This window comes from Protopterus annectens, chromosome 1.part0 (assembly GCF_019279795.1).
Source record: "Protopterus annectens isolate FY-2018-M chromosome 1.part0, PAN1.0, whole genome shotgun sequence".
NCBI lineage: Eukaryota > Metazoa > Chordata > Ceratodontiformes > Protopteridae > Protopterus > Protopterus annectens.
Genome location: NC_056725.1, coordinates 1,887,928,874 through 1,887,954,110, shown reverse-complemented (window position 1 = coordinate 1,887,954,110; position 25,237 = coordinate 1,887,928,874). Strand labels below are relative to the sequence as shown.

The 25,237-nt window shown below is 40.1% G+C and overlaps 1 protein-coding gene across 1 annotated transcript in view; it reads right to left on the bottom strand.

The window, feature by feature from the left end:
• Positions 1-6,377: 6,377 nt before the first annotated feature.
• LMBRD2 (LMBR1 domain containing 2) overlaps positions 6,378-25,237 on the bottom strand; it is a 1,695,734-nt gene continuing 1,676,874 nt past the window's right edge. Inside the window, exon 18 of the mRNA XM_044069969.1 lies at positions 6,378-10,866. Within this exon, the coding sequence (XP_043925904.1) occupies positions 10,806-10,866 (61 nt within the window). The 3' untranslated portion in view covers positions 6,378-10,805. The remainder of the gene's footprint in view (positions 10,867-25,237) is intronic.

Here is a 25,237-nt window from a genome sequence, read left to right as displayed (position 1 = left end):
AAAAACAATCACACCAAAAACATAACAGCTAATAAGTAGCACACTACACTTTTCTAGAAGAGAGTCACTTTGAAAAACCTAAATGCTAATCTGTTTGTAAAAACTATCCTAAAACTATCTAAAGTGATAACCACACAGCTTTACTACATTACTAACTACACTATCTAAAATGGAAGGAAGGAGTTAAAATATCTATTATTTTTATGAAAAAGATACGCTCACGTATCGGGAAAAGCAGAGCTCTTGGACATGTATGAAAGTTTAAGATGGCAAACAAGATCTGAGGTAACTTAGTGGACATGAGGGGATCATGGGTAGGGGAGGAGTCACAGCCACTGCTCCACACCTCTAGAAGACGGTGCCCAGGTCAGAGCCAATCAGATCAAACAACTCAAACTTTGAATCAGATGAAAATAGACATTGAATCATCTATTTAAAAAAAAAACAGATATACTGTTCAATGAAATATGGCATTTGAAAGATACAAAACACTGAAGTGAAATAAATAGCCCTTTTTTTTTTTTTCAGAGGGTACAAATTATATTGATCACATTAAACACAGGTTAGGGTGATGAACTATGAACTAGCTTCATCCAGCAGACCTGGATTTCATAAGCAGTTACTTGTACAACACACTTTGCATCTCAAAAAATCTTCTGACCATTCAGTGCTTCCAAATCACCCGTGAAAACACACGGAGATTTCAAACTCGTGACCATGAGGCCTCAAGCAGCTCTCAACCAAGCAAAAATCTGGGTGAAAGAAGATCCTCTACTTCATTTCTAGCTGAACTGACTGCCCTTCTTTTTGATTCTGAGACAAGGGCCCTCAAATATGTACTAGTCCTCATTCAGCAATCCGGGTCATTTGAGTATGAGAACCATGCAGCCTAGTGGGTTTGTCCAGCAGAACAGGATAGAAATTACCATCACTACCGCTACATATTTTTAATCACCACAGCAAATAAAAATGTTAAGAGTAATAAGACTGTGCTTTATACACTCTGTACTGTGACATATAAATCAGAACTATGCACTGTACCCATCAATCTTAATGTTTATTCATCTAGTCACTTTTACAGTTTTACTTGGCAAAATTAATTTATAGTACAGTACATGATCAAATAGCATTATCTACAAAATTTCACAGCACAAAATACTTCAACAAACAAGAGAGAGAGGCACCTAAGAATAAAACAATTTTAACAGCCATAACATAAAGTAAGGAACCCATTCAACTATACTTGCGCTATGATTTGGTACTTAAATAATCAAGGTATTCAGATGATGTGTAGAAATACCAGTGGAAGGCCAGACATAGTACTGAAATGAAACAACTTTGGGGCTGTAAACCACACATAATAGTATATACCTGCATTAACTGACAATGGTCTTTCTTGAGGTTTGCTCTCAATATCCTTACCACAGCTTACAACAAAATACTTTTTTGCAGGAAGTCGTCCACAGTTCTACATGTTTTAGTTTAAAGAATTACAGCTTCACATTGCAAACAAGTGTTTTTGTACTACACAGTTGTTTTTGAATGAAATAATGTAGTAAACAAAACAATATAAAATTTAATGTATTAACAATTTCAAGTCAACACTTAACTTTTAGTAATGCAAAAACTGGACAGGCCACCAGTCCAAAAGGTGCCTTGAAGTGTGTACCCCAAAATGATAGTCTTTGTATAACCAACAAATATCTCCTATACAACACAATTTTTCCTTAGGTTCCAATGCTTTAGTCTTGCATCACACCCATATGAATTACCATATCTGGAGCAGATATGTTCATCTGTGAATGATACCAACAATTTTCATATAACAATATAGAACAGAACACAGTTTGAACTGATGACCCTATTATGAATATGCACACAAGATAAACTCAAGTTCACCTGCTTGCTACCGTGTGAGTATCTACCAGAAAAAAGATGTGACCAATGATTTTAAGAGTGGACAAGCCTGGACACTTGGTCATTGCAGTGACTTGGACAAAATCCAATGTCACCATAGCAGATTTTCCCCTAGGGTAGAGGTAGGTGGAGTACAACTGTTAATAAAGCCAAAGATCACTAACATAAGATAAAAGCAATCACACACATTACATTTCATGTAATATGGGGTCTGGCAGACACTGTATACATTCACTGCACATTCAATTCCAAAAAACTTGACTGACTAGCCTTAGTGATGGCTTTAGAAAAGCCATGAGCAGAACCTGTGTAAAGCAAGCAGATGATAGCCTCACCTCTAAGAATACAATGGTGTGCTCTGGGAAGATGCAACATTGCTATCCAAGAACAGCTTCTTTCAACTGTAGAATTTAAGCCAGTTTTATGTGTGCGGGGGCCATTGTGTTCATAGCTTCACATTTTATCTGTTCACAACTCGTCAACAAAATCTTTAGAAAAACACAGCTCACTGAGCAATTCCAATCGATGAGCTGCATGTGGAACAAATGTCTTATCCCCCTCCACCTGCAACCATGGTAGCCTATGACAGGGAGTTTTGATGGGTTTGCTTCATATACAATTTTGCATAGAGGTTAGAGCAAGTGAACTATGTGGTTGACAAATTATGAGATATATATATATATATATAAAAATAAAAATATATTGTGTGTGTGTGTATGTATATGTGTATATATGTGTGTGTGTATATGTGTATATCTATATATATATATATATATATATATATATGTGTGTGTGTGTGTGTAAATATATATATATATATATATATATATATATATATATATATATATATATATATATGCACACATATGCATGTGTAAAGCAGGCATAGTCTACTGAAATGGCCTTTGACAGCAACATTTTCCAGTGCACGGTTAGCCGCCTGATACTTAGCAGCTACTGACATTTTCTCCTTGAACCAAGAGAAATATACAACTGTTTCATCTTTTGTAGTGTATGCATATGTTTTCAGGTAGACACAATGAGCTAGCAATGAACAGTTAGGACATAACATCTCCTCACCCTCCACATGCACAGTTTATCCCCTGCAAAGAAAACTGCGAAAAGTATAGATTGATTTAAAGACAACTCTGAAACTACATCTGGAAGAAAATGTGGAGTTGCTTGCGGGGTGTGGGTGTCTCTTGTAAAAGACTAGATGTGTTTTTTCTAAATAACAGCCTGTAGTCCCACAGTTCCATAAGCAGACACTGGTGACCACCACTGAAATCATCTTCAAAGAGAGAAACAAAAGCCAGTGAATTAGCAAGCTCGGAGGATGGACAGGTAAGACTGTAATCATAAAATTAAAATATCACAGAGGTAAGGGATTCCTCAATGGAAGGCAGATATGCAAAAACCCTTTACTGCACTAACTGAACAGAGAGTTATGTGCCATACTCCTGCCATTCACAGGATCATGGCAAGCACAAGCAGCTGGAACATGCACCCTCACAATGGAAGAGCTGTGATTCTATGCATACACATGCTGATATCCATCAGAAGCACCTACACAGAGCTGTAACTAGGGCGTGAGAATGGGCAGCTGCTGTTTGGTGGTGTAAGGTGTGGGTGCCAATGATGTTGGAGTGCATCACTGGCACTGGTTTATGAAACTGTGAGGATATCATGGCTTTATAATTGATTGCAGATACTGCATTTGCAGTCATGGCTGAAGTGCACAGTGTGTGGTTCATTAACTGTAGCAAGCAGGTTGTTACAGTTTCAGCTGCCCAAAGAAAGAACATTTTCCACCTGGGGAGTACATATGCCACTTGATGTATATAAAGCTTTCTTTAAGCTTTAGTAATAACCTCTGACATCCCAGACAGTCGATCCATAAGATTAAGGAATTTAAAATATCAGTGCCCTCAAGTGAAGCAAGCTATTAGCCAACCCAAGGGGCAATTTCCACATGATGGCCATGAAAATTTAATTTACTGTCCGGATCATAAGAACCTGCACCACCAAGAAACAACAAGGATGGACTATGCCCTTGCTTCTCTGTAGCTTCTAGTGAGGATGCAGCAAAGATGTACAGTGTCGCCTGTCACAAGAGGGAAGTGTCTACTCTTACATACTCCTTGGCCTGCTGTACAGAGAAGAAGAGGGAGGGGACCACATTCTCCCCAGTGACAAAGAAATAAATGTCAAGGATACCCCATTCCAAGAAACAGTAACCATTTGAAATGCTGGGACCTGCTACATCAAGTCCTGAAACACAAAGACAGAATGGCCAAAAAAGCAGACTTAAATATACCAAGTCTGAGATGGCCATTTCCCAGAATATTCCCTTATTTTCAAGATATGGTGATCTCGGAGTTGGTATATAAAAGTGTGCGGGGTTTGCCCCCCACATCACGGCGTGCAGGAGTGCTTCCCTCCAACAAAAAAAGAAGTTTAAAGGAGAAGCGCATTGTTTAAAATTTGCTCTTCTTCTTGAGTTTCATTTTTTCCGTGTGTCAGCACTCAGCTGACTACACAACAGCAGGGAAAAGGCAAATTCTTGGCCCTCACTGAACCTTAATCTTCCACTAATACCAGCATTTTATAACTTCATAGCTATTCGATCTCTTTTGCTGGTATTCAGTCTCTTAGACAGACAGGCAAAGATAGTGCCAGTAGAGTACTATAACATCAACATCTTAAAATATGGCACAAGAACTTGATCTCCCTGACAGACCCATCCAAGATTGACTGGGACACGTTTTGCGTAGAAGCTCTCAAAATGTTGTGATCCATAATTTATGGGTAACAGTGTACTGAAAACAAATTTCGTTATATACCTATACTGATATATATATATATATATATATATATATATAGAGAGAGAGAGATATATAAATTGATATATATATATATATATATATATATATATATATATATATATATATATATATATATATATATATATATGCATACACACACACAAATATATATATATATATATATATATATATATATATATATATATATATATAGTTGGTTTAATAGTGAGTTCAGTTGCATATATCAGGAATCACTGTCCCATAGGATCAAAGCATGTTTCACCTTTTGCAGTGTGTTGATGGTACTTAAGCTGAGAGGTGTCACGAGTTATCATTTGTTGTATCTACGTTTTTGTGTGAGCATGAAATGTGAGTAGTGAATGGTATATATGTGTGGTGAAAGGTTACTGAGTATCGTCCTGTTTGAGATATGGAAGTTGATTTGTCATGTGATGGTGTTGCCATGTGACTGCAGGCTATGATTCACAGTACGACACAGCACAGATGAGGAAGTTTTGCTTTTTCTCAATGAGTTGCAATTCTGGAGTTGGTATATATAAAACTGCTAAGGATGCAAGCAGGGCTCCCCCCACAAAAACACTTGTTTATTTTAGATTTTTTTTTTTGTTTGATGAATGGTGCAAGCAAACAATTTTAATGATGATCTACGTGTTGACGGAAGGAGCTGTTGATTAGCACTTTATGCAAGTACGTGTGTGTGTGTGTGTGTGTGTGTGTGTGTGTGTGTGTGTGTGTGTGTATACATACATATTGAGGAATGATATGCAATTGTAATTTTCTTTTATTAATTTAAACAGTAAAGCTGCATTTAGAGGGAAGAGAAACAAGAGTTCATAAGCTGTTGACATAACGTTCAAAGGTAATCTGCTTTAATAATTTTACTACTAAAGTTTAATGGAAAGAGGGAAAGCATTCAAAAGAAGAAACTATAATCTCTTTTTCAAACTGATGTTTCCTAAAGTATCTTTTGAGACTAATAAACTATGGATGTCTATGGCCATCAGCATACAGGGGTTGGTTTCATGATCTTAACTTTTATTATTTCCCAATTTAAATTTATCTAGTTTTCATTTTGCAATATCACTTCCTAACAACATACTTAATAACGGTATATTGTTTCTTTTTCTGCTGATCAGAAGCAGCTTACAATGTTATGACTCAAGTTTATTTGACAGAAAAAATATCTAAGAGGCTTCTAGCTAAAATGCTGATAGGATAAAACTGTCTTTTAATTGAGCTCATTAATTTTTATTTCAGCACAACACGAAAGTATCATGAAAAGTGGACCATGTGGAACTAAAAGAATGCATTCCAACATATCTGCACAGTCACAACAAATGTCCAGGAGAAAAGTCTAAGCAACTGTTAAGCATGAGGGAGGTACGGCTCACTGTGATACAAAACATTAAGGCAAATACAATTTTTGTATATTAAACTACAGAATACTTAAGCAATAAAGCATTGCAGGCTAAAGGCTGTAGTGGTTTTAACCCCAGAAAATGAAGGGATAACTAGAAAAGGTGATGTGTCTCAGCTGCCCCTGCCCAGGGTAAAGACCACATCACCCACATCCTGGAATGGCACATGGTCATCATACATCACGTCACACCTGCAGTGTTTAAAATGCTTTCGTTTTATTTAATTTTCCACAGTGAGTCTTGTAAAAGTCCACAGACACAATGAAAAAACAACAGTCTTCATCTGCTGTGTATATGTGCACTTCCAACAGGTTTTCAACTCAGCTTTGAGCTTCGCAATAAAGATTTTCAACAAACACCAGCAACAGGTTACACTATAGTCAGAATTACTTCATTTTTGACCTCTTAACTTTAATATGTAATGCATTAACTGTTTAATACTCAGAATGTTGTTACAAGTTTCTCAGCTGACTAACCTTTTTGAGGAGATACTGAAAATGTAAACCATAGTTGGCTCTCAGAACAGCTTTCAAAATTACCACAAAGCATTTTTTAATTACCTGACAGACATTATTTCCATGCAAAAGTTTGAATTAGTCAATGGCTGTTATTTACAGCTACAGTCATAGGCACTGCAGCATAACATCAACATTACCCCAACTCAGAATACTTCTTAACAGTAGGTGCAGTTTCAACTATCCATTCATCCAATGCTGTCACGTTATCTTACACAGTTCCAATTTTCCAGATGATAAGAAAAGGTACAATCAAAGCACTCAGGACCTCTACTTGCAAAAGTGATTGGTTCTGAAATGCATTTTGCTACAATATTTGGTTTTATCCAGTGTTTATCGAAGCCATATCCAACTCTGTGGCACAGGGGGATACAGTGTTATCTGTGTCTGACAACCAGTCTTCGAGTAGCAGCTCTGGTGCTGGTAGAGTTGGCTTGAGGGGGTGGCAGAGATGTGGCTTTTTGGGAAATTTCTCACTTACAAACAGGGATTTGGTGATGCCTCACTATTGGTTGTATCACTCTGGGAAGATCGTGGTAAACCCCAACAGTTAGGTCACAGTTGTGACAGCGGAGTGGGCATAGCTACCCAAGCTGAAATATCAGGAGTTCTTGCAAGTTGCATGTCAGATCATGTTAGATCATGTGAGCTTTTGCCTGTAGAGCTGATAGTCCTTGTGTAGATACGGGGGTGTACATCACCACCAGGTGGGTGGGATTTCCCTCATAGCTGTTTCATTGATAGCCATGCTACCTGTCTGATCAGGAAATGGATGGGCTCCAGTGATTTTAACCCTACAGGGGAACCAATGGGCACCACACCACCTCCTGCCTCAGGAGCAAATAAATGGAAGGTTGGTGGGACACAGTGCTATCTGTGTCCCAGACATGGAGTAGCAACCATGCTAGTTGGTGGTTTACAAGCACTGTGGAGAAAAGCAAATAGTAAAAAAATGTTTGTTGAGGTGATTTTTCACAACCAATTTAACTCTTATCAACAAATTCTGTTATGGCTTACTGGTGACATCAGCCTGACATGCATCGTTGAAAATCTAACTAGCCTGCACTGCATTTTTTTGAATTCTTAATTGACAATATGTAGGAAGTATGTGTCTGAATCAGGTGTCAATTGAGTAAAATGTGTCACATGCACCTACCTCCAATGCAACTGCCTGAAAATAATGTAGAAAGAGTTGTTCAAAGTAAACTACAACACAAAATATTGGTGGGGAAGGATGCACTCCTATGCACAGCTCTGCAGTTCCACACTCATAATGGCTAATCCCTGAAACAACATTCGCTGAAAGCACAAGTTGACATTACACATCACTGATTACAAAACAAAGTGTTTTTGCAGGGAAGGAAGCCTTCCTGCACTCCTCCATAGCCTTGCATCTCCAAATATACTAACTCTGAAACTGCACAATCTTGAGGGTGAGGTGAAAGTTCCTTATTAATGAGGCTGCAACATGATTTATGAAATGCCCTACTCCAAGTAACACTTTACTGTGGCTGTTTACAGGGATAAGAACATGATCATCAAGTGAAATGACAATGCTTATAATCAGTGTAGAAACTAGATCCGTGCCACCACCAGTCGGGAATTCTGGGACTTCTGGCAGGAAGCAATAATTACACTAAAATGATCTGAATACAAAATGCATACTGTCAAAAGACTATCAGCCAAGAGCAGATGCATGAATTGGCAAATTTTTCCCATAAAAGAAAAAGCAGAGCTGTGCGTTCTACTTTCAGACTGAATCTTACTCCCAGTATTTTACTGAGAGATGTCAGTAACAATGGCATCTGATGGACTACTTTCCCTCAAGTGTTTGATGCTGCATTGTTAAAGAGTATATTTTCATCTGAGTAACTCGCATTACATCTGCAGTCAGTAAAAGTTATATTTCAGTAAGTTTCCCTTTTTTCATTTATTTGACAAAGACTGCAAACACCAAGTGTCAGTACTTGATGCTGGCAAATATATGAAATAATAAAATTATGTGACTATATACTGCAAACCCAATACCATTATTTCCACTATTTCTTATTAAAAAAAGAATGAAAAGTGACTATTTCATATAATGCAGTGGGCGGTGAAATATTACAAGTGAATTATATTTTTTTGCACAGATTGAAGTCTCGTGATTTAATACATAGTCTGCTGTTAGTACTTACTGGTAAAATGGCAATATATTCAAACATTATGCTTCATTTCACTAAGGCTACTGTGAGTTTTGCAAAAAAGTAAATGACAAAACATTACCATAAAAAGTATGTTTTAAAAATACTTGAACGGTAAAATATATTACACAGTGCAAGAAGGTTAAGTAATACTATGTTTAATACAAGAAGCCAAACTGACCCTTGCAGTTCAATAACCAGTTACTAATGAAGTACTCCATAGCTGGGCATGAAAATGTATAAGTTCTGGTTATGACTTAACAAAAAAAGGCAATGCAAAGCCAGCACTAAATAAAAACCTAAGATACTCCCTATTTGTAAAATTTAATGGAAGTGTTGCCTGCATTCTGACAGATGTTTTACTTTTCTAACAGATATCTAATCCTCATTTGGTCAGATGGCTGGAAACTTCCATGCACCTCTGATCTTAATTAAGTGCACTGTGTTACTCTAGTGGGTTTTATTAACCTGCATATTTCCCTACATTTCAGCGTCAGGTGTGACATACACACTAATTCTGTGGTGGTGATCCCAGCACATGTGCACCGTTTACCCTTTTCTGCAAATTTAAATGGCCTGTACATAACTGTCATATGAACTAGCTAAATAAATGAACAACAAATCATGGGCCTGCCCAACCCTGCCAAGACTCATCTTATGGAAGTCTGACTTTCTTGCAGTGAATAAGCTGACTGGCATCCAAATCAACTCTCAATTTACCATGTGACTGAACGAGCCAAAATGGTTTACTTATACATTGTACTATAAATATTCTATAACATAACATTTCATACTGCACAGCAGTAGCAGCTTTACAACCTGCATAAAACTGGATACACAACTTGCAGTCACAAGATTCCAACACTGCCTAAAAATCTCATGATTACCTATTAAGCATCACTTTGATCAAGCAGTGTTAAACATCTCAAGCTTTACAACAATTTTACATCTCCAAACTGTATGAACCTCTTTTATCTAAAAAGTTCTCCTTAGTTGTGTTAGCAAATTCTGGCCTTGAACTGTAAATTTCAGTGGATGGCAGGGCTCTCTACTGGACAACAAACATAACCGACTTCAGTCGTACAGCGCGACCACAATTCAAACTTCTGCCATTTGGTTCAAAGCAACAGAGCACTTTGTTTCCACTTGCTATATTCAGCCGTCTTACCGAGTACCAGAAGTTTTAATCTACAAACAAAAGTGCAGCTCAGAGACTACAGAAGACATTACCACTGGATTTGCTAGTTAAATTAATAACATCATTTGAAAGTTAAATTAAAAATGTAATACCATGTCACATATTTTTCATATGAATTTACTTCATAAAAACATTTTCAATACTAAACTCACCTTTATGTTTTAGGGAAAACGAAACCTTTACCAACTCTACAATGGCACAGAACAAACCCATGCCCAATGTAATGAAAACACACAAGAGACATACATTCATGTGTTTCACACCTTTGGTGTCGCAGACATCAACCTCTTTCTCAGTTTACTATCAAACATAGGCTAGACCATCATAAATGATATACCAAGCTATCATTAAACAGAAAACTTAAGAGAGAGACAGTACTTCAAGCACAAACATTACTGAAAAATTTATGGAGTATGAATTCACTTTTTTACATTCTGTTTGGGAAGGTATGATGCTTACTACTTAAAAATCATATACCAGCATCAGGTACAAGAGATTCAGTGATATTAAACAGCTTAATAGAAGATGAAATTGTTCACAATGGTGTGTCACTTCATGCATCCTTGGATAAAGCTGAGGAGTTCTGAACTTCCTTAATTCCAAAAGGCAACTTCCTGATATGTTAAAATGTTTTAGCTGTTCATTTCCTGCATGAAGTTCCTTTACAAAATGCACCAGAAACATTTTGAGAAAGGTCAGACTCCTCTAGAAAAGTCCAGAGAATTTAATTAGACATCATCAAAGATTCGACTATGAGACATTGAGAGATATCTTCCTCCCGAATGATACCTGAAACAACAGATAAACAAAAACTGACAGGATTAGCAACTTAGTACAAGTAATTTCTGTGTGGTGCTATTAAAGTACCTCAGGTCACAAAAGTGTGCATCTTCAAGCAGTGAAAAACTTAAAAGTTATGTACTTACTGGAAAATTAGATTATCTGGCCACTGTCCAGACACTGGAAACTGGCTTGGCACCCTTTTTTTGACAAGATTCCTGCAAGCTTCAGCACCTCCCTCGTCTCACAATTCCTTGCTCCTCTGAGAAGTACTTGACATCGACTGAAGTGAATGGCCAGCTTACCACCTACTATCATAAACATAACTGTACCACAGAAATCTATACATACCAAGAGGAACCAAAGGGATCAATAGGCTTCCAGAATTCCTACAGATACATTTCGAAAGGACAGTTTGGAGGGGGTAGGTTTTTCCAGTGTCTGTACAGTGACCACATAAATCTAATATCCTGTTAAGTACATAACTTATGAATTTATTCTCATACTGTCTAGACACTGGAAACTAGTGGACAGAATCCCCAGAAGATCTTGCACAACCTAAGGCAATAAGCCCTTTAGAATGGTGGCTCCAAAGGAAGCTCTAGTCTTAAAAAGAGTGTTTACACTGTAATGCATAGCAAATGTATTTGAGGTTGTACATGCAGCAGCAGCAAGCTGTTCAAGTCACATATTTCTCAGAAAGTCAGCAGAAGTGACTTGAGCTCTGACAGGGATCTGTCTTAGGAGGAGCAACAAAAACTGATATGATCAGATATCCATTTGGATGGAGTGACTTTCCTGACTTTTTGACTCTTCTTGGCATTAGTGAAGGAAGCAATCAACTGTTCATTTTTTTCTAAAGTATTTCGTGTGATGAAGATAAAATTAGTGTTGTCTACATATATCCAGACAACAGAAATGATATTCACCTTTATTTGGAATAGTTAGGAAAAATTAATGGCAGCAGAGTTAGTGGCTACGAAGAGGATAGTCTTCTTGTCAGAAACTTAATATCTGCAGAATGGGCTGGTTCAAAAGGAAGTTTAGCTAACTTTTCAGGTACAAAATTTAGACCCCATGGGGGGTAGGATGCATCAGGGGCTGACCTGTTATGAAAACTCCTTTTAAAAATGCTTTATATACTTTAAGTGATGCTAATGAGTAAGAAGAAAATCCTGAATAAAAACATGACATAGTCAACCAGGTGAACCTAAACAGAAGAATAACTACCTCTCTTTTGAAAATGTTAAGAAGCCGAGTACCCAAGAAATGGAAGCTGGAAGGGGGGTTCAACATTTTGCTGAGCTGCACAAGCATAATTTTATTCCCATTTGCCTTTGTAAATTTTCCTGGTTGAAGATGTTTGAAAAGCAATTATTAAGCTCATCATATCTGGAGGGAGTGAATGGTCCCAATGAAAGTGGAGAAACCATGCAGTCAGGTGAAGGGACTGAATATCACGGTGAGATGACTGAACCAGTAGCTGGTGGTGCTGAAGGAGGAGTAGAGGTCTTCCCTTGGGAGGGAGAAACCACATCTGGTGTGGCTAAAATGGGGCTAAGAGAACAGCCTTTGCTCTGCAAACCTTGGCTTACTATATGAACTGGGTTCATAGGAGGTTACTAGGCTAATGGCCCTGGGGCCCTTACAAGTCTAGCCAAGTTCCAACCCTTTTCCCTACAGCGTCAATGTTTCAAGCAGAGCTAAATCACACCTACTGTCCCTGTCCAGGAGGGATGCAGGTGTGACCCCTGGGGTGAATTTATTGTTTCCCATCCAACCATTCAAATTACACTTAAATAGGTTAATGAAGGGCTCTGCTTCACCTGAATTAGACGTTTGTTCCATAGGACAGGTAACCTTTGGGAAACAAATCTGTCTCTCCAGCGAGTCCTGGTGATGTCACATACTAGGTTAAGGTCCCTAAAGCGAGTGCATCAAGTGCCATTTAACTTATGGATGTGCTGTACTTCCATTAAAGCAGGAAAAGTGTATGGAATATGCTGTATTTGAATCCAGGACCATGTGTATGACAGTCCTACATTTACACCTGTTGCCACAAGAAGGCTAATGGAGGAAATAGGGCAAATGTATACAGGAGACCTTGGGGACAAACATGAGTAAATGCATCTCTTGGGGGATGTCCCTTTTGGGGGACAGATAGAAAAGAAGCTGTCAATCAAAGCAGAGAGACTGTAGCAGGTTCTGCCTCACCTGCAAAATACTTTCTGAGCCACTGCACTGATGAAAAACCATTCATGTGGGAACAGTATTTGTCTGTTCAACCTGTCTGCAATTACACTGGATATTGCTGGTATATACATTGCTATGAGAAGGTAACGTGATGGCCCATTCCCAAACCTTCATGACTTCTCTGCAAAGGGGTACGGGCAGAATAACTATCCACCTTGTTTATTTATGTATCACAAGGGGGCAGAATAACATTTTGTCTTGCTTATTTATGTATCACAACACTTCCATATTGTTGGAGTGGACAGATGCTGCACCTTGGGGGTCGGGGTGCATTCCTGGAATGCCTGCAATGTTAGGAGAACTGCTCACTTTTCTAGAAAACTGGTGTGGAACTTGGCTTCCTGAAGTGTCCACACACTTTGGACTGTCCCTGTCAAGATAATTCCCTCCCGTACACATCAGACGTATCCATACTTACTGTGGCTTGGGGGGCTGTTAAACAAATGGAGCACTAAAAGACAACACCATGAGTACTGTGGCTTTAGTAGATAAGGGTTCTTTGAAAAGCTTATGCCCTCCTGTGTTAGGCAGAAGACTCAATACTATGGCAGTTTTGCTTTCTGGTTGATGTATCCAACTGTCAACCTATGAATATTGAGAAGATCAGCTAAGATGTTGCTAGACTGACCATGACCTTAAAGACAAACATAATAGGAGCAGGTACTGTTTTGCTGGTAGGAGTTTATCCATAGAAGGTGCTACTATGAGCCAGTCTTCTATATAAGGGAAAATTCTTACCCTGCCTCACAGCCACAAGTGTGATTTGATCAGAGCCTCTTCTTTTGTTGGGGTGGAACGGTAGGGGGTTGTGAAGGTTAGTGTTGGTGCCCTGGATATGATCTCCTGCACCCATTCGCTCTGCTTGATTGCCACCCATGGAGGCAGATGCACAAAAAAGGCAGATGCAGGAAAGAACATCTCCAACTGTCTCCAAAGTGGAGTGGAGATGTCAGGGAACCTTTCAAGGTCCATACTTACAGACACTTTGAAAAGACACATTGAACTCTTGCTGATGTGGGCCACGTCTGCAATGGGGTGGTGGTTAGATGTGAAGATCCCTCTACCTCAGGATCCTCTGTCATACTGTTGTCTATTCTCGGGCTGCTAGCACAAAAAAAAAAAAAAAAAAAAAAAAATAGGGGACTTTGGAAAATTGTAGGACGCCAATCAGACTCACAGTATCCACCTACCTCCTCAGCTGTTCAAGTGAAGAGCAAAAAAATAGCCTTCAGACTGCTGGCTTCCTAAAGTAATTCAGCCAATCTGTAGCCTCCAGCTCTTCCAAGTAAAGAGCAAAAAAAAAATCCAAGTGCCTTTCTGTATCAGCATTTCAGTACAGAAAAATGTTTCAAGCTTGCCTCTCGGTTGTACTCCCAACACGTTATACTTGGGGCAACTGCCTTCTTCGCCTTACACTTGTTATGCTACTGCATGAGGCACCAGTGAAGGTGTTACTTTCCTATAAAAAGAAACTATGAGGTAGGTGCAGTATTACTTTTAATTTCTTTGGAAAGTCTACAGTAATGTTTTCAGCTGACTAGCTAAATAAAATGTCATGGGCAACTGGTATATTTAAGAGCCAAGACATAATATCTTCATTTTTGACTCTGTCCTGAGCTTGCAAGCCATGTCTTGCCTATGCATAACTTAAAATATCTACAAGAAGCATCACAGCCACTATAAGGTCTATGAGTAATAATCGTATACACTGTAACAATAAGTATATCTAATCAACTTATGGAATCAGCACAATAAATTCAGCGGTGTGCAATGACCTTTCTCTAAAATTGAACATTGGTATGGCCAAGCTGTTCTTTTCTTTTGGCTTTTACCAGTTAGGGGTCACCACAGCAAAACTCCGGTCCGCTAATGATTGGCAGTGGATTTGCCAGCCCAATGCTCAGCCTTCAAAGAAGACACACCCATTCATGCACCTACCTGCATGTATTTATACATTACTCAACCACAGGTAGGACATGCAGATTCCACACAGAAGACTCTCCAGCCGAGAATCGAACAGGAGAACCTCTTGCTGTGAGGCAACAACATTAACTGCTGCACCACCGCGGCTACATCTTATCTAAGGGGGTTCAACAAGAGAGAATTAATATGTACAAGCAGATTTTGGACATTGTTCTTAGAAGTAATTATATCCTAGTTGACAAAAATTATTATCTACAAAAACAAGAAGTAGCAATGAGCTCTGCCTGTATGCTAACATAGTCATGTTAGAATGGGAGAAATGTTATCTTAGGCCATCAAGGTTTTTCCCATTTTGCCATACTTATATTCGATACCTGGATGATATTTTTATTTTGTGGGAGGGGCTGAGGGACCAACTCCCCCTTTTTGTGGAATATATCAATACAACAACATCAATTCTGAAATTTACTTACACCATCAAGTAGAATGACATCCCCTATTTGGACATTCTTCTTATTAAAGACTCCCAATATCAGAGATTTGTGGCAGAAATATTCCAGAATGAAACATATTCAAACTGTTTCCTTCATTTTGACAGTTGCCATCCTTTTTCACAAAGTTGCAGTTGTGAAGGGGCAATTTGTATGTGCCACACATTTTTGTTTGCTATTGAATGTCATAAACTTAAGGATATGTTTTCCACAAGAGGGTACCCCTTGCAGTTGATTAAGAACATCATGAGTGAAGTCATGGTTAAAAGATGACATGGGTATTTTGCACTTATCTTAGGAACCCAGTTGTCTTACCGGGTCAACCAAGAGTTTCCCTTTCGAGTGGACACTGTTGAACATTCTGATCATAATTCATTCACACCTCAAATTCCGGAATTAGGGCACATTGAGAGTGTACATCCTTTTAATAGGCAGTTTATGACTCAACCCACCAACTACCACTTTTTCATGTGAGGCTCCTTTAGTTAAAGAGATACTAACTAAGAATTGGAACTTATTAACTGGTGAAAAAGAGCTTACAGACATTGTAGGTGACAAACCTGCCTGTATTTTTAGGAAGGGTGCCAATCTGAAGTATTTACTTGAACATTCGAATATGCCATGTGGCAATGGGCAAATGTTTAAATGAGGGGCATGTATCCTGGAGGTTAGTGAGTATGTTATTAACAACATCAAGGTTAGGATTCCTGGGAGATATTGTTGTCTGACAGAAAGAGTCATTTATTGTGCAAATTCTTCCATTTGTTCCTGTTTTTATGTCGGGAAAACCGAATGTAAACTCAAGAACAGGACTAGTGTGCATGTTAAGAATATTAGAGATGAATGTGATTTTAATGCATTGGCAAAACAAGTTAAGGTGAATGAGGGACATCATTTTAAGTTTATCATTCTAGAAGTTCAAAAACCAATAGAGAGGGGGGCAGCCTGGCCTTACCTTCTAGAAAGGGCTGAATTGATTTGGCAACTATGACTGGACGCTGTACATTGGCCAGGGTTAAATGACAGTATGTCTATTAGTAGTCTGTTAAAGTTAAAGGCACTTTAAAGATGAATACTTTTATTATTTTGTATATTTCACACACACACTTTTCATATTACACATTTGTTGTTTGCACCAATAGTATTCGATGCTTGGTAGTTTAATGTGATTTACATTCTAATTTTAAAACATACATACATACAATCTTTACAAGATTTTTAAAGATTATTACTATCATTATTTACTTTATATGACATCCGTAGTTTACTTGCTGATGGTGGGGTGTTGAAATATGAGTTTTATGATTTTATGCATCTCATGCTTTTTCTGTTTATTGCTGCATGGTTTAGATTTAATGAAGTGTTTTTTAAGTGTGTGTATTACTTTAAAATTGGAATGGAAAGCAATGTTATTAATTCAAGCTTATTTATTTGATACTTCTGACTTTTTTAAACTGTATTTGATGAAGTTCCTGATTAAATTTAACTGGGACGAAAGCACTTATACTCGTAGATTAATAAAGCGAATTTGAGTGGATTTCCAACTTGAGTTCTGCTATTTGTGACAACCTTTTTTTCGTGCTGGTGGTTTTCCTGTTTGGTTTGATTTTTAAATAACTTATTTGTTTGCTGTTTAACATATTCTTTAGCTTCTCCTTTTAAAACATTTTAGTGTCTCACTGCTGTTTTTCTGCTGTTTAAAACTTTTTTTTAGTGTTCCCCACCTAAATTAGTGTAGCTACTAGCTGTAGCATGGTCCAGATACAGGTTTGCTGCATCTGGGTCTGTTTGTAGTGGCTGTTGTATTCTAAGAACATTTTCCAAGCCATCTTTGATTGGAAGGGGCACTTCTGTACCCTTTTGAGAGAAGTGTGCTGATTGGAACCTGTCTGGTGAACGGTAATTAGGCTAGGGCTTGGAGTAAGCAACCTCACTGGGTCTTTTGAGTTTTTTAAAAGTTTTTTTTTTTTTTTAAGTTTTTAGCTTCTAGTATTTATGCCCCGCATTTGAGTGGGTTCCTGCTTGTTTGCTCATCATACAGCACTGAGTACTGCCGCTCAATTGTGTGCCATAGCCAGATATATAATTCTGACAATTTTCCCTTAGATATAGCTGTAGTACATTAGTGTAGTCCTTATCTTTAGTACATCTCCGGTCTATGAAGTATTGCTAGTGAGTTGTGACCAATTAAACCATCAGCCAAAAATACCCATCAACAGAGCACTTCCTAGATCAGTCCTTTAAACCTAGCATTATGGACAGCTGGAATACCCTTTTTTCTCCTGCCAGCCTTGTTGACTTGGGTTTCCCGAGGCAGTGTATCAACTGCCTGATGTACACTGACAACCCTCTACTAATAATTCACTCTAGTACAGAGTGCGAGAGCTGCATCAAAACCAAGAATCTTGAATCTCTGCTCTATCACACTTAGGTTCATAGGTAGGTACTAGGCTATCTGCCCAAGGGCATTTATAAGCCTAGCCAGAATTTGTTGGCTTTCGCCTCCCTTTTAGATTAGTTTCCTGGGCCTCTGTCCAGCAGGGCCACTGATGTAACCCCAGGTGTAAATTTACGATTTCCCATCCACTCGTCAAGATTTCTCTTGAAGAAAGTCAGTGAGGGGCTTTGCCTAACATAGATTGGGATTCTATTCCAGAGCGAGGGAAGTCTCTTGGACAGGAATCTGTCCCTCCAGCATGTCCTATTAATTGTTGTGCTGAGGTTTACATCCCTAGTGCATGTGGCTCTAAGAGATTTGGTTTTCTTTAGGTGGAGCATGTCCATTAATTCAGGGCCAGACATGGCCTTATACGTAAGGCAGATGCTCCTCTGACAAGGCGGTAAGCAGCCGAGTAGAGCTGGAGTTTCTTTAGCCGGGCTGCACAGGGCATCCATTTGAGGCCCATGATCCCCTTGGTGAGGTACTTCTGGGGTCTTTCCAGCTGTTGCAGGTATCGAGTAAGGTACATCCCAAATGGGGCATTGTACTCTATTATGGGCCTGATGAGTGATGAGTAGAGGGGCACAATAACCTCTTTTGATCTAGATGCAAACCCTTTTGTGATTAGGTGGGCTACATAGAAGGATTTTCTAACCATTTTAGCAATGTGATTGTCAAAGGAGAGGTTGCTATCTACTTGGATCCCTAAGTCCCTAATTACATCTTCCGAACTTAGTGGACTACCTCCTATGTGGTAGTTTGTGGGCACTTTATTCTTACCAAAGGGGATGACTATGGACTTATTGGCATTTAGCTTAAGGCCATGATTCTGGCACCAGGTATTCGTCTCCATGAGACCTTTCTGGAGGATGTCAGTGTCAGCCAGGGAGTTGATTATGGCCCCCAGTTTGCAGTCATCTGCAAACTTGGTCAGCCACAGTCCTCCCCTGTTTGCCTGTACCTCAGAGAAGTATATACCAAACAGGAGGGGCCCCAGGACTGAGCCCTGTGGGACACCACTTGTAACCAGTTTGGAGTCGGACATAGCACCCGCAGCTCTGACCATGTGAGTTCTATCCATGAGCCAGTTTGCAACCCATCTTGTGACATAGGGGTTAATGTTCAAGCTGGTGAGCTTATCTAGAATGCCCGAGTGGGGAATGGTGTTGAAGGCTTTCGCGAGGTCCAGGTAGGCTGTGTGGACTACTTTTCCTTCGTCTATGGCCTTGGTAACAGTTTCAAAGAAGTCGACCAGGTTTAGGAGGCAGGATCTGCCTTTAACAAAGCCGAACTGGGTAGGGTCCAGTGTCTGGAGGTTCCCAATGTCTCTGTTAATGTGTTCCATGATAATGCGCTCCATGGCTTTGCAGACCAAGCTAGTCAGACTTGTAGGGTGATAGTTCCCGGGGTCCATTGTGGCACCACTTTTGTGGAGCGGGATAACTGTTGCTGTACACTATTCTTTGGGTACATAGCCTGTGGTGAGGCTGAGTTTGAACAGTGTGTTTAGGTGAGGGGTTAGTTCATTTTGGAGCTCATGTAAGACGCAGCCTGGGATGCCATCCGGTCCCATTGATGCTGTGTTTTTTGCTTTGGGGAGGGCTGTTTTCACCTGTGTGTCTGTGATGTCTGGGGCTCTACAATCTTCTGGAATGGACACGGGCCCTTTTGGGGGTGAGGGGGTAAAGTTTGCACTGAACCTGTCAGCCAGGATGTTGGCAATGTCAGTTGGTTCAGTGTATTTTTGTCGTTTTGCACTAGCTCAGAGCATATCTGAGAGTTTCCACTTAGGTTCTTGACATAGCTAAAGAAGGCTTTGTGATTATCTTTAGTGTCTTTGGCAATTTTTCTTTCGAAGTTGGCTTTGGATGATTTTATGAGGGATCATAGCGTCTTGCTAGTACTGATTAAGGATGCCTTCCCTTTTTGGGATTTTGCTCTATCCTGTAGTAGTTTCCTCCTCCTGTTGTAGAGTTTATTTATGGCCGGGGTCCACCAGACTGGCTTCCTCATTTTGGAGGAGTGAGTCTTTGTTTTGTTTGGGATGGCTTGATCCATGCATTCCTGTAGATGCACATAGAAAGCTTTTGAAAAGGATTCTGCGGTTTGGGCTGCATTTTCCCCTAGCAATGGGGCTTTGAAACTTTCCACCTCAGTCCTGAGAAGTGTGAAGTTTGCTTTTGAAAAGTTTTTTACAGTGGTTTCCTTGACTGGGGGTGGGGTCGGGATGTGGATGCCTAGTGTGATTAGTTTATGGTCTGGTCTTACCAGCGACAGGTTTACCTCTGGTGTGGAACATTGATCTCCCATGTTGGTGATGTTCAAGTCCAATATGTTTCCACCTCTCGTGGGAGTGGTAATCAGTTGTTCCAGGGCGTTTGGGCAAAGGAGTTTATACTTGAGTAATTTTCCCAGTCTATGTTAGGGTAGTTGAAATCACCCAATATCATGGTGTTGGGTAAGATCTTCATATTTTCCAGTGTTCCCAGGAATGCTGAGTGGGAGTCCTGAGACAAGGTGGGTTATCTATAGCAAGCTACAAACTGAAAAGCAGTTTTGCCCACTGTTAGTTGCACATGGATGGTCTCTGAGGCCTCGTGCTGTGCTACTAGCCTGGAGGTGTGGGAATCCTTGATGAAAATGGATACACCCCCGCCTTTTGTATTTCGGTCCGGGTTTTGGGGCCGAAAGATATGGTAAGAGTTGTAGCCTGGTAGTGCTGGGGTGCTCTCTGGAGCCTTGAACCAGGTTTCTGTTACTGTACATATATCGATTCCCTCATTACTGAGGAGCGCCTCGAGTGCATGCATTTTGAGGTTTAGACTTCTGGCATTGAGTAGGATTACCCTCAGTTTTTGGTTGCTTGTGTTGTTTATGGAGGTGGGTTTGTCTTTTGAACCTTGCCTAAAAAAGGCACTATGGGGGCGGCAACAGCCTTGGCCAATATTCAAAAGCCCAAGGGCAAGAGGTGCAAGCCGTCCCTGGTGAAGCAGTGAGGCTTGGCAAGCATGTCATCCCAGGCTGACAAACACTGGATCCCCTTTGAATGACACCAAAAGCTTAGCCGATTGTTAAAATTGATCATTTTATCTTTAGACTGGGGCATCATTCTTGGTCAGGGCAAGATGCTACTCAGGGTTAGAGTCTTACCGGCCTGGGCTACACGATCTGAGAGCTCCTCTATGTCTCTTTTCATGTAGTCCAGGGAGGTACATCTCAGGTCATTCACACCAACATGGATAATGACAGAATCATATTTATACCTGTTGTGGAGTGACCTAAGTGCATGTGCTATGTGGCGGATCCTGGCACCCAACAGGCAGCTTACCGTGACCTTCTCCTTGTTCAGTCTAGTGAGTGGGACGTCAGTGAGCCTGTCAATAGAGTCACCTATTACTAGTGTATTGGGTGTGTTGTTTAGCCTTAAGGGCTGTGGTTGCGTGGCACAGACTTTGTGAAGTGTGATATGTTCTTGTTGTTGGGGCATGGAGGTTGTTTGGATGTCTGCTTTGGAGGTCTCTGCTGCTTTGGCAGATTTCTATTTAGAGCCTCTGAGTATGTTTTTGTTTTTTTATGTGTGTTATTGACTGGTGCAGAAATGATTGGTCTATGTGAGACTGGTAGCGTGGTGCAAGTGTTTTCCTTCTCCTCATGACTGACTGTTGCAGTCTTGGGTTGAGAGAGCTTTGCCTCCAGTCTGGCTGTAAAGTTGCATCTCTTGCATACATTTGTGTTTGTTGGAAGGAGGAGAGGGTTGTGTCTGTGTACATGAGGCAATTGTAACATTGCCTCAAGATGCCCAGATTCACCAGCTGGACTGGAGAGTACACCTGAAACTGCCCTTTGGACATGCCTGCACAGATAAAGTGAAGTTACACTGATTGTCCGGTTAGGGACGAATAGAGAACCCTGTACTTCTGTATAGTATAGGGGGATAGTGCTAGCATTTATTGGTGCTTACTAGTAGATTTGGGCAAGTGCTGGACTTAAAAATAACTGATTTGAGTGCTTAAGTTAAAAGTTTGACCTGTTCCTAGGGAAAATTTGAAGAGCAGACTTCATGGAGCCGCGAATAGTTTAACCTTAGCTAACCAGCGCTGCGTGGAGGTGCGTGACACACAAAACCACGCAAATGCGGGTTTTAAGGCAGGGAGATGAAAGAGACAGAAATTAGCCCAAAACGGCCAATAAACTACTAGTTGCTGGGCTGAGACCACTCCTCCACGGACAGATAGGCTGCTCAAAGCTCCCCACTCCCATTGGTGAACACAGAAACTTCCTCCTATCCAAGTAAGGATATGGGCAACACAGGAACTTGTACCACAGCCCCGAATTCAGCAGAACCTGAAAACTGGACTAGACTAGCTTAGAAAAGGCGGGAAAAAGAATATTTTTTTGTTTTTTTACAGATAGTACAGTGAATTACACAGAAACACTTTAAATGCTTTAGACAGGCTAGCGCACTTGAGTGTGTAGCCTACAACAGTTAAACAGATACTTTCAACACAAAAAAATGATTTTAAAAGTGCAAAACAGCAAAAAAACAGGTATTTCAGCAGTAAATAGCTTTTTAGAGTATAGAAATGCTAGTAGATCGCGTTTTGAAACAGTAACACTGAAGAGGTTGTCAACTTACCTACCACTACTCACACACACAGAGAGTACTGCTACTCAAACACATAGTACACACCCAACACATAAATCAACATACGAGGAGGTGCTCTCAAAAAACTTACCAAAACATCACAAACAACTGCTATAGCTAACAGAGTTTCCACAGCACCCAAGACACATAGCAACATCAGAGTCTCACCTACCAAGCTCTTAAGGTGTAACACTCAAAAAACAAATTTTCTTGTCATTGGAGACTCCACAGTAAGACACATGGATGTCCCACTCACCAGGTTAGATAAGGAGAAAGTCATGGTCAGCTGCCTGCCCGGTACCAGGATTCATTAGATTACACATGCACTCGGGTCTCTCAGCAACAAGTACCATTATGACTGCCATAGCTCATGTTGGAGTGAATGACCTGAGCTGTAGCTCACAGGACTACATTTAGAGAGACATGAATGTGCTCTCTGAGTACGTGTCCAAGCAAGTATGTTCCTAGCCTTAAGCAGCATATCACCCTCACTTAGAATGATGCCACAGTAGAAACAAAAAGTAATCCATTTCAATAAATGGCTTAGTTTTTGGTGTCATTCAAAGGGATCCAGGTTTTGTCAGCCTGGAATGACAAAGTTGACATACCTTTCTGCACTGCCACAAATGGTTTGCACCAGGCACCACCAGGCTTTCAGCTGCAGGCAAAGTCTCTTGCCTTCCTCATATTGCCTTTTTTATGCAAGGTCTCAAAAACAAAATTGCAGATGCGAAAAAATACTACCATAACCAAATAAGGGTTATGCTGCTAAATGCTATGAGCTTAAACCAAAAACTGCACACCCTGGAATCACTTTTATCACTGGAGGATGCAGAAGTCTGTGCAGTCACAGAAACCCAATTCAAGGCCTCAGAGAGAAACCTGGCCATGCAAGGCTACAATGCCTTCCACACCTTCAGACTGCAAAACGAGAGTGAGAGAACCAAAGCAGGCAGTGTTTCTATCTATAGTAGGGATGAATTCACCTCCTTACTAATTAGATTGGACAACTCCATGGAGTTACACCAAGTTCAGATTACTGTTGGTAAGACCTCCATTCAAGCCCCAGCTAGTTATAGATCCCCCTCTATGGATCATGATGTGCACAAGGCCTACCTGACCAAAGTGAATTCAATCCAAATAGTGCTAAACACTATGGTCATGGGAGGGTGGCCTAAGGGTTAAGGTGTTTGCCTGCAAGCACAAGGTGCAGGGTTTGAGTCTCACAAAGGATAATTGGCTAAGCTTAAAATGGCTTGCAAGGGCAGTTAGCTTAGTACTAATCTATGAACCTATGAATCCCACCATCAACTCAGAAACCTACTCTAGCCCTAACTCACTAGTCCAAAAGTTCTTTGACTTTGTTAACTCAAATGCCCTGGAAGAAATTGCTCAAACCCGACGAGGAACAAATATACTAGAGCTGATCCTCACTAATATTCATATTCAAGATTCAAAGAAACTTTATTGCCCTTTAGGACCACACATGTACAGCCTAAATGAAATTACAAATGTCAGCTCACGAGAGAAATGCAGTGCAAATAACGTAAATACAGCGGTACCAAAGAATAACATAAGAAAGAAAATAACACGTATGACATGGAAGAGGTAGTTCACATTACATAAACACATTCAAAACCCATTATCCAGTGATAATAAATAAATACCCACCACCAAACCCGTTACACTGTTAAGATATAGAATAGAGACTAGTGAATAGCAACTGTTTAGTTACCATACTGCACTTAACCTTAGACGTGACTCAGTATAGCCATATTACATAATAGTAATGCTGGCGTAATTGCTCTGAGCAGCAGGATTAGATGTAACAAAGAGGCTTCAATGTATCATGTATTATGGTTGGTGCCTGTACTAATAAGTCTCACAGCTGTAGGATATAAACTGTTCCTTAATCTGGTAGTCCTACAACAGAAGCTGTGGTACCTCCTTCCAGACGTAAGTTGTGAGAACCAGTTGTGGGCCAGATGGCTCGAATCAGCAAGTATTTTATATGTTCTCTTTCTTGTTCTTGTAAAGAAAAGCTCCTGAATAGAAGGGAGGTTTGTGCTCAAGATTTTCTCAGCCACCCTCACAGTTAACGAACCATGCTAAGAAGTTGCTAGTGAGGATGCTCTTGATAGCTCTCCTGGAAAAAGTGGTAAGAGCAGACAGTGGGAGCCTGGCCTTTTTGATCTTTCTCAGGAGGTGAAGCCTCTGTTGAGCCTTCCTGACTACAAGGTTGGTGTTAGCAGCCCAGGAGGGGTCATCAGAGATGTGAAGGCCTAGGAACTTGGTTGTTTTGACTTTCTCTGCTACCTCCCCTTTGAGAGTGAGTGGTTGGTGAACTGTTGCCTTTCTCCTGAAGTCCATAATTATTTCTTTGGTCTTATTAACATTCAGGTCCAGACTGTTTCTGTCACACCAGGCAATCAAAGTGTTCACCTCATCCCTGTAGTTATGTTCATTCCCACTGCTAATGAGACCCATGACTGTGGTATTGTCAGCGAATTTTATAATATGGTTTGACTTATGTTTTGCAGTGCAGTCTTGGATGAGGATGGTGAAGAGCAAGGGGGCTGAGTACACAATCTTACACTAATGCCCTGTACAACCACTTGTATAAGTGTA